A 10,204-nucleotide genomic window follows, 5' to 3' on the forward strand; every position below is an offset into this window, starting at 1 on the left:
AGTGTTCCGTAGTGGTTATTTCGGGCTATTTGGACTGTGCATTTCTAAGGTAAACTGGGTTTGGGCCTGTTTTAGAACAGAAATCTTATCAGATGACATGGACCTATATCGAAATGCTTCCCACGTGTAAATAAATGGCCAGCACGTAGAAAACAAACCAGGTTTTAGCAGAGTGCACATTTTCAAATAAAATGAAAGCTGTTGGGAGACCTGATCTCGGATCTCCTGTGTTTTGTCCCGTTGCCCTCTTCTTTATGCCGTCGGAATCCCAACTGCAGTGAATCGTGCCACAGAGCAGCCCCCTTTCCAGTGGGGACCCCCATTACGAAGTAATTCAAGGCCGGAGAAGAGCAGAGGAACTTGGTTAACCTCCGAGGGAGCTGGTTGTTCTCCGGGGTCTGGAAAGGCTCGTCTGCCTGCCGAGTGGGATCCCCTAAGCTAGACTCTTTCTTTACCCTTCAGGTATCAGCCAATCTAAAACTGAACGAGAAGCAAGAAGTGAAGAAAGAACTGGTGAGTTCTTAGACCTCCCTCTCCTTTTTGAAAATCTAAGACAAAGGGAAATTCAGGCCTCTCCCCTGCAGTCCAAATTTACAGAAAACCAAGAAAAATGAGGCCTGCTGCTTTAATATTTGCTTCCTTCTGTCCCCATCCCTTGACTACTTGGCTTTTCCACAGTCTCCGTTTCCTCACTTGTGTGCTCTTTTCTTTCCCTGTTCTGTGTGTGTGTTTTGCTCCCTCTGGCAGTCGATTTGATATGATCTCGCTGTATATCTGGCATTCACACTACACTGGATCTTAGCCCAAAGGTCGAGGAGTGGATGTCCAGCATAAAAACCTGCAATTTAAATCTGCGGGGAGACATACTGCAAGGTAACAGTGCATTGACCACAAGAGGTAGGCCGGGGGTAGTCAAACTGTGGCCCTCCAGATGTCCGTGGACTACAATTCCCAGGAGCCCCTGCCAGCGAATGCTGGCAGGGGCTTCTGGGAATTGTAGTCCACGGACTTCTGGAGGGCCGCAGTTTGACTACCCCTGAGGTAGGCAGACACACGCAGAAAAGGACCTGGCAAGTAAGGAAAAGGAGACTGCAGAAAATCCCACTCACTGTCTTTAAAGACCTGAAACATACGAAAGAACTTCACTTCCAGTTGTGCATAGTTTCTGGCGCCAACAGATGTTGATCTCTTTCAGCTTTCTGAATTCGAAAACTTGAGAATTGCTTGGCTTGCAGCTGACCTCTGGCAAAGGTCTTCTTAATGAGCTGCAGGAAGTTGCACCTGAATCCTGAGTAGCCTTGAAGAGAGAAAGGAGTTGACAGAAGTTAACGGGCTTGTAGCATTTGACCTCAGTGATCTGGGGACTGATTGCTGATCTCTGTGGGGAACAGCAAAGATGGAAAGAGTTTGTGTATCAGATGGCATGCAGCCTCTCCTTCTCCCTCTCCTCCCTTCTGCTGGGTCCAGGTGAATGAGATCTTGACGGCCCTGAGCCTTCTGGAGTGCTCCTACACCCGCACCATGTCCCTCTCCGGAGGACAACGCAAACGCCTCGCCATCGCCCTGGAATTGGTCAACAATCCCCCCGTCATGTTCTTTGACGAACCCACCAGGTGAGGAATCAAGCTTCCCAGTTCTCTCTGGCCCCGATCCATGGACATTTTCAGAGCCATCAGGGGGGGAAAGGACCAAATTTTGAGGGCTCAGGGTGTGGGATAAGTCCTGTGATATGCATGCACAGGAGCCAAGATGGTGGTGTAGTTAAAGAGACTGGCTCTCCTGCTCCCATACAACAGTGTCTGCACAGGTCCCCACCTTCCCACCAAACCCCACATCTTCCAAAGGCCAAGCTGGGAAGGCTGCAGAGGGGGGTTGCCATCTCCCCGCCCCCCACCATCTTCCAAAAGCCAGGCTGGGAAGGCTGCAGGGGGTGCTTCCGCCTTCCCTCCCCTTCCTCTACATCTCCCAAAGGCCAGGCTGGGTGGGGAAGGCTCTCTTCCTATTGGCAGCACAGGAGAGTTGGGGCCAGGCTAACCACACTTCTCTGCGGTGCTCTCCACCCCCGCCTTTTGCTCTCTGAAGTTTCTCCTTGCTCTCTTTCCCCAGTGGCCTGGACAGCTCCTCCTGCTTCCAGGTGGTCTCCCTCTTGAAGTCTCTGGCTCAGGGAGGCCGCACCATCATCTGCACCATCCACCAGCCCAGCGCTAAACTCTTTGAGAAGTTCGATAAGGTGAGACGTTCAGAAAGCAAACTGAGAACCCCGTTCCTGGTCAGCATTGGGCCAGGTATGCTCTGATTCCAAGTACATCTTGTCAACAATAAGGACTAGCAGCTTGCTGATCTCAACGTGAAGGAAAGGACATTGGGACTGGCAGGAAGTGAAAAGCCGTGGCTGCTCCTGCAGTCCCTGGAATGGCAGCAGAACCATGCCCCTGTTAACCATGGGCCCCCTAATTCCCTCTGCCAGCCCCAGCCAGCTCACATGGTGTAAACCTGGAGGAGCTCATGCTGGTTGGGATCAGCTGCAGTACACTTCCGTGTTTTAGCCTGGAGGTTGGCAACCCTAATGACCAGGCAGGATCTTGGCCATGGAGGCCACAGTGAATCACCAGGGCTTTGGAAAGGGGTGGTGGTAGAGCGTCTGCTTGACATGCAGAAGGTCCCTGGTTCAATCCCTGGCTTTTCCAGTTAAAAGGGTTGGACTGTAAGGTGGCATAAAAAACCTGAACTTGAGCCCCTTCCTGTCTGAGTAGGCAATTCTAACCGTGATGGACCAAGATTCAGTAGAAGGCAGCCTTGTGCGTTTGCTCCCAGGCGTGGTCCCTGGGTGGTCCTCTTCCATAAAGGACACAAATGTCTGTCCAGGCCCTCCGAATGCAGACCCTAAAGGGAGACCTGCATGAGCTGGCTTTGCAAATGTTGATGCTGAGATGTTCTTTTCTTCCCTGCAGCTTTACATCCTGAGTCAAGGCCAGTGCATCTACAAGGGCGCGGTTCCTCACCTCATCCCCTACCTGAAAGGGCTGGGTTTGCATTGCCCGACCTACCACAACCCGGCCGATTTCAGTAAGTGATGGCTGCCGGTTTTAGCCAGCTGGAAAGGGAAAGAATTAGAGATGGATGTGGAATAGGATCTGCAGGTGGCTTTCATTGCAAGCTGTCTTGAACCTAAAGGAAAGGTGGGATGTAAACTTTATCATAAATACAAATCAAATCAAATTTAGGCAGGGTAGCTAAATGGAACCTCCAGGTACAGGAGCAGTGAACCAGGTGCTGGGTACAGGAAGAAAAGGGGCTGCTTCTTTCCTGTCCTAGTTGATGCAGGAGGTGGCTTTGACTGTGCAGGGAAAGATTCTTCACAGGAAGCCCTGCCCTAGATGCAGTTGACCTTTTTATGTGGCAATAGGAATGGACAGTTCTGTGCCAGTCACAGTTCTCTCAGAGCTCTCTCAGCCCCACCTACCTCACAGAAAGGTGTTTGTAAGCTGCACGAACGTGGGGTATAATAAAAACAACTCTTCTTTCCTTCTTCCTCTGGGCATAGAGCAGGGGTCACTGGAGGGGGGAGTGGATTTCCTGTATTGTGGGGGTTGGACTAGATGACCCTTGAGGTACCTTACGGCGCAATGTTCCTAACCCCCAGTTTGCCTGCTTCTTGGCAGTTATTGAAGTGGCTTCCGGCGAGTACGGAGACCTCAATTCCATGCTTTTCCAAGCTGTCCAGAATGGGCTGTGCACCATGGCTGAGAAGAAAGACAGCCCCAGCAAGGCAGACGCCTCCTGTCCCGGGCGCTGCGGGGGGGTGAGTCGGGCAGGGAGGGGGTGGCAGCGGTGGCTCATCTTCCCAGTTTGAAAAACCCCGAATCTCATGCAAACAAATCTTTTTCCTCATCCTCAGGGGTTGCTACCATTCAGGGTGGGCTTGCCAACCTTCAGGTGGGACCTGGAGTTCTCCTGGTCCCGCAACTGATCTCTTGATGATACAGATAATGTTCCCTGGAGGAAACTGCACCTGCAGAGGGCAGACAGGATACCCCACTGAGGACCCCCCCCCACATACACACACACACAAAACCCCTCCGCTTCCTTAGATTTCAAATCTTCAAGAACTTCCAGACCTTGAGCTGACAACCCTAGTTCAGGGCCAAACCAAATATGTGCTGGCAAAAAGGTTGCCAACGCTGGTATGGGAAAGGGCTGAAGGGTAAAATCCAGGGTTTGGGGTGTGGGACGGGCCGCAGTGGGGTATAATCCCATAACCCCAAAGCAGCCATTTTTTCCATGTAGACACGCCTGGATTTTACATGTATTTCCTGGAAACCTCCAGTTCCCACCAGGAGGTTAGCAACCTTGGCTGGTTGGGTTGTTGTCAGAGCTCCCAGCCCTTTTTTTAAAGCTTCATTTTCTCGATTGGAGCTTAATGGGCAGATGTGCGCCTAACAGCGGAAAGCACCCGTTTCTAGCTGTCTGTGCCAAGAGGGCTCTCGGGCGATTTCCGGCATCCCCTTTACAAGCGGCTTCTTGCAATGAGTTGTCTAGATTTCCTTCGGCCTCCTCATTAAGGCTGGGAATATCAGCCAGGGGAGGAAAGCCATTTGTAGCAGGGATGTTACAGCATTGTAGAGTTGCTGGAAGCGATGATTTTATAGTCCTGTGAATCATTAAGCAACCCAGTCACCTCTTTCGGGCTTGGAGCTGAGGTGTGGTTCATGTGGCCCCACCAAGAGAGAGGAGAAAATGTCTCTTAATATAGCTTGACAGGATAACTTCAAAAAGCTGCTTCCCGATTAAGATCATGCCCCATCCCTGACCATATAGAGCAGGGGTAGTCAAACTGCGGCCCTCCAGATGTCCATGGACTACAATTCCCAGAAGCCCCTGCCAGCTGCTGGCAGGGGCTTCTGGGAATTGTAGTCCATGGACATCTGGAGGGCCGCAGTTTGACTACCCCTGATATAGAGGAAGGGCACCACCAGGTAGAACAAACAGAATAAGATCACATGGATGGATGGATTGGATAGATAGGCGGATGGATGGATGGATGGATGGATGGATGGATGGATGGATGGATGGATGGATGGATGGATGGGTGGGTGGATGGGTGGGTGGGTGGATGGGTGGGTGGGTGGAGGGATGGGTGGGTGGATGGGTGGGTGGATGGATGCATCCTGACCCTGGGCTTCCTTAGTGATCTCCCATCCAAGTAGGAACCAGGGCTGACCCTGCTTAGCTTCCGTGTTCTGATGAGATCAGGCCAGGCTGGGTCTCCCGGTCAGAGCAAACCCCTGGTAGGCAGACAAAGCCACAGCTCTGCTCCTGTTCCCTTCAGGATTTGGATCACATCGAGAGCCATACTTTCGCCACCAGCACTTTGACCCAGTTCTGCATCCTCTTCAAGAGAACCTTCTTGTCCATTTTGCGAGACACGGTAAGTCATGGAGAAGGGAGGAGCAGAGGCTGGGGTGGGGGTGCAGAAAGCATTCTGGACCCCCGGATGGAGGCGTTGGGGGAGAGGGTGGGTCTGAATGCTAAAAAGAGCTGTCAGAGATCTTGTTTTTCTGAAAATCCTGAGTTTGGGACCTGGTTGCCGTAAGGGAAAGGCCCTCTGTTCGTGCACAGGATCTGCTGACCCAGGAGTGCTGGAATCAGGGCTTAAAAGTAGACGAGAGGAGAATCGAACTTCCTTTCTGATGGGCCCTGAACATGAAAAGAAAACTGTGACATTCGGTCCATTATTAATTAGACTAATTAGAATAGAATACCTTTATTGGCATAAACAACAAATAATTAGTGTGCAACCATGTCCCCTTTCTCCAGGCTGAACGTTCCCAAGTCCCTTCCCCTTTCCTCCTAGGGCTTGGTCTCCATACCCTGGATCCTCCTCCTTGCTCTCCTCTGCCCCCCTCTCCATTTTGTCCATGTACTTTTTAAAATGCGGCACCCTGAACTGCACGCAGGACTCCAGGTGCAGTCTGGCCAGTGCAGTCTGACCTCTTGTGATTTAGCCATGATGCCTCTGTCGATACAGCTCAAGATTGCCTGGCCTTGGTCAGACCACTCAGTCTTGGCTGTAATGCAGGAATGCCAACGAGACCCCCAGGGGTGGCACAGGGCATGCCGTCCTGGGTGTGCTGGTGAGAGTGAAGAGCCCCGTCTTGCCTTACACAGGTGCTCACCCACCTGCGGTTCATGTCCCACATCTGCATCGGCGTGTTGATCGGCCTTCTCTACCTGCACATCGGCAACGATGCCGCCAAGGTCTTCAACAACACCGGCTTCCTTTTCTTCTCCATGCTCTTCCTCATGTTCGCGGCGCTGATGCCCACCGTCCTCACGTGTAAGCCCCCGATCCGGTCCAGCGGCTGTTCTGGAGGGAAACCAATCAAGGCTTTAAACATGACTTGTGGCGGTATTTTCACACCCTCACACTGCAGGGGTGAGACATGGCAGGGCAGGTCACTGAGGATGGCTGGGGAAAGTGTCCCTAAGTTGCAGCTGACTTAGGGGGGCTTGAAGGCAAGAGACCAGCACCGGGGGCAAGCCATGGCCTGCCCTCACGTAGGACCTCTAGAGCACGGATAGACAAACTGTGGCCCTCCAGATGTCCATGGACTACAATTCCCATGAGCCCCTGCCAGCGAATGCTGGCAGGGGCTCATGGGAATTGTAGTCCATGGAAATCTGGAGGGCCACAGTTTGACTACCCCTGCTCTAGACTTCCTAGATATGAGTCCGAATCATACCCGCCCCTGCTTAGCTTCCGAAATCTGACAAGAGCAGGCCAGCCTGGGCCATCGAGGCCATGGTAAGCCCAGTCTCTAAGGCTGCTGAAAGCAGAAGGTGAAGGAAGGCCAGGCCATGGCTTCTCCTCCTTGCTTGCTGGCAACTGGGCACTGTAGAGCAGAGCAACTGGGGGCTTCTTGTTGCTGTCTGGGGGCCTAGTTTGACCCCAGCAGCTCTCCTAGGTCTTGGACGGAGAGCATTTTCGTAACTTTGCATCCTGAAATGCAGGGGGGGGGGGGAAAGCTCGAGGGGAGTGTTTGTGTGTCCCTGCTGTGCGTAATGAAAAGAAGAAGAGTTGGTTTTTCTACTCCGCATGCAGAATTGTGTCCCAGCCCGGGCCCTCCTTCTCTTTCTCCTCCGCCTTTCCCTGTGCAGTCTCTTTGCACTACCTGCGGCTCACCTGCTCCGTCTTTCTCTCTCCGCAGTCCCCCTAGAGATGTCGGTGTTCCTTAGAGAGCACCTGAATTACTGGTACAGCTTGAAGGCCTATTTTCTAGCTAAGACCATGGCGGACGTACCTTTCCAGGTAAGCTTGCCAGGTCCAGCTGCCCCCATCCCCACCCCTGGTGCTTCCTGACATCTCCAGCCTGGGCCTCCCTAGATAGCGGCTCACACTTCCTTTGCGGTCCCCAGCGGAGGAAGGTCGGGAGGGGGGAAACCCGTTCCCTGCTTGGCACCCAAGTGCTCAAGAGTGGCAGCCTCTAATTTGGCAAGCTGGGCTTGATTTCCCAGTCCTCCTCCACAGGCAGCCAGCTTGGGTGGCCAGTCATGGTTCTCTTAGATCTGTCCCTGTGGAACAGTTCTCTCACAGCTCTCTCAGCCCCACCTAACTCCCAGGGTGTCTGTTGTGGGAAAAGGAAGGGAAAGGTGTTTGTGAGCTACATTGGGTATAAACGCCCAGCTCTTCTTCTTCCTCTTCTAACCTGCCTCCAGGTGATCTGCCCCATCGTCTACTGCAGCATCGTGTACTGGATGACGGGCCAGCCCCCCGAAGTCACTCGCTTCCTGCTCTTTTCCGCCCTGGCCACCTCCACTGCTCTGGTGGCCCAGTCCCTGGGGCTTCTGATTGGGGCCGCTTCCACCTCCTTACAGGTAGGGCAGACTGCACAGGTGTCTGATTCAAGGCAGGCATGAACAGAACCACCTGCCTTGCAGAACTATGGCAGAGTCCATTGCATCCTGAACCTCCTAATCTCCGACAGCCACACCAGTCAGAATCTGTAGCTCAGTGGCAGAGCCTGGCTTTGAGGAAACGAGGATCTGACTCGGTAGGAGGAAGCTTCGTGCTCTTGGGGGCCTCATGGTTTCTCTGCCTTCCTCTCCTAGGTGGCCACTTTTGTGGGCCCTGTAACAGCCATCCCCGTTCTCCTGTTCTCCGGCTTCTTCGTCAGCTTCAAGACCATCCCCACCTACCTGCAGTGGAGTTCGTACGTCTCTTACGTAAGGTGGGTTTTCCATTTGTCACGACGTGCCCTTCAGTGCTGGCCGCTCTTCTGGAATGTCATCTGGATGTCAATCCACTACAGCAGGGGTAGATGCTGGCAGGGGCTCCTGGGAATTGTAGTCCATGGACATCTGGAGGGCCGCAGTTTGACTACCCCTGCACCTACAGGGTGTTGTTGGCTGTGAGGGAGCGGTGTCGTGTTGCTGCGTGAAGCTGGTTTGTTCTCCTGCATGGCTGCAGCAGGGGAGTAAAAGGGGCAGCGGCAGGACCTTAGCTGTGGCGGCACCAAAAAGGCGGCCTTTTGCTCCCAGGGTGGTTTCATCCTTGCCAGTTTTTTAGCGGGCTGGTCAAAGCCAATTTTGTTTTAGGAGGCATTTGGGAAAGGGTTGTGAAGTGGTTAATCATCTTTTATTGTTTCTAATGAGTAAATTAAGGTGGCTGATGATTGTTTAAAATGTGGGGATGTTAGTTGGACGCAAACCTCTAAAAATATATATATATTTTAATTGAAAACATAAAAGATGACAGCAGGAAGAGAAATAAAAAGAGAACGATGAAACTTTTGAGTTTCTCAACAACAAAGACCTATACAGTTGCCAATTAATCCATGATTATAACAAAAATGCTGTCTTACAAAATACAGTTATCTCAAAGAATCTTCTTTCTTTTCTAGTCTCTAAAAAGCTCCCCGATTATAAACTCCAATCTAAGGGGGGGAACCTTTTTTTCCTTAATTTTCAAACCCACAAATCATGTTTTGCCTTTTGTGCAAAAAGTCATTAGGGGGTTTCCAGTTAGCAATTAATATAGAGGACAAGAAGAGATGGTTTTTTTATACCCTGTTTTCCACTCCCCGATGTAGTCCCAAAGTGGCTTACAAACCCATCTCCCTTCTCCCAACAACAGATACCTTGTGAGGTAAGTGGGGTTGAGAGAGCTCTGAGAGAACTGACCCTGGCCTAACTGGCTGCATGTGAAGAAGGAGTGGGGAAGGTCGCTTAGCTGGCTTCATGTGGAGAAGGAGTGGGGAAGATCGCTTAGCTGGCTTCATGTGGAGAAGGAGTGGGGAATCAAACCCAGATCTCCAGATCAGAGTCTGCTGCTCTTAACCACAACACCACACTGGCTCTCCTAATTATGGCCCAAACTTCTTGGCAGCCTTTTGTGCACGTGTGCACATGATGCACCCCATCCCTTGTGACGACACCCCTTCTGTCCTGCTTCAGGTACGGCTTTGAGGGCGTCATCCTCACCATCTACGCCCTGGAACGTGGAGAACTGGAATGCAAGGTGGACAACTGCCCCTTCAAGGATCCCACCAAGATTCTGGAGGTCCTGGATGTGGGGGAAGCCAAACTCTACGTAGACTTCATCGTCCTGGGCGTCTTCTTCGTCATCCTGAGGCTTGTGGCTTACCTCATCCTCAAGTACAAAGTGAAGTCCGAAAGATAAAGGGGGTCTCCTGCGTGGCCCCCGTGCCCTTTGGGGGACTCGTATCAGCTGTGCCACGGCCACCTTCCAAAGGGACGTGAACTCCCTGAGCTGTGGACCAAAGAGGGAGGTATCGGGTAGCCGGCGACCGGCATCGGCTCAGTCGAGAAGGGTTAACGAGACGTCTCGGAACTGTTTTAACCTTCCCAAGCATTCTCTTCATTGCAGGGGTTGCTTTTTCTTTTTTTTTGTATTATTCTGGAATGTGTCAATCTCTCTTCCCGGAGCAATACCAATGAGAGGGGACATGTCTTTGCCCCACCCCTCGGGACACGTGTGCTGCAATCCGGTTTTGGCTCCACTACGAGGTCGGGGAGAAGCTGGAATCAGCGTGGGCAGGAGGCAGGAGGGGCAGGGCGCGGCCCAGACGGAGAAGGGAGTTTGAGCAGGCAAAGAGGATTTCTCTGCAAAGCACAGTTTTGTAGCGCCGTTGTTTCGTGCTGTTTTTTGACTCGCTCGCTTGCTGACGTAACTGTAGCATGTGTA

At 52.2% G+C, this 10,204-nt stretch overlaps 1 protein-coding gene across 2 annotated transcripts in view; it reads left to right on the forward strand.

The window, feature by feature from the left end:
* ABCG4 (ATP binding cassette subfamily G member 4) overlaps positions 1–9,989 on the forward strand; it is a 30,702-nt gene extending 20,713 nt beyond the window's left edge. For both annotated transcript variants that reach the window (XM_077306110.1, XM_077306109.1), the window contains exons 5-15: positions 463–513; positions 1,468–1,613; positions 2,107–2,230; positions 2,952–3,066; positions 3,663–3,802; positions 5,330–5,428; positions 6,169–6,337; positions 7,209–7,309; positions 7,717–7,875; positions 8,110–8,228; positions 9,454–9,989. In XM_077306110.1, the coding sequence (XP_077162225.1) occupies positions 463–513; positions 1,468–1,613; positions 2,107–2,230; positions 2,952–3,066; positions 3,663–3,802; positions 5,330–5,428; positions 6,169–6,337; positions 7,209–7,309; positions 7,717–7,875; positions 8,110–8,228; positions 9,454–9,679 (1,449 nt within the window). In that variant the 3' untranslated portion in view covers positions 9,680–9,989. The remainder of the gene's footprint in view (positions 1–462; positions 514–1,467; positions 1,614–2,106; positions 2,231–2,951; positions 3,067–3,662; positions 3,803–5,329; positions 5,429–6,168; positions 6,338–7,208; positions 7,310–7,716; positions 7,876–8,109; positions 8,229–9,453) is intronic.
* Positions 9,990–10,204: the final 215 nt, after the last annotated feature.

Source organism: Paroedura picta, chromosome 12 (genome assembly GCF_049243985.1).
Source record: "Paroedura picta isolate Pp20150507F chromosome 12, Ppicta_v3.0, whole genome shotgun sequence".
In the NCBI taxonomy this organism is placed as follows: Eukaryota; Metazoa; Chordata; class Lepidosauria; order Squamata; family Gekkonidae; genus Paroedura; species Paroedura picta.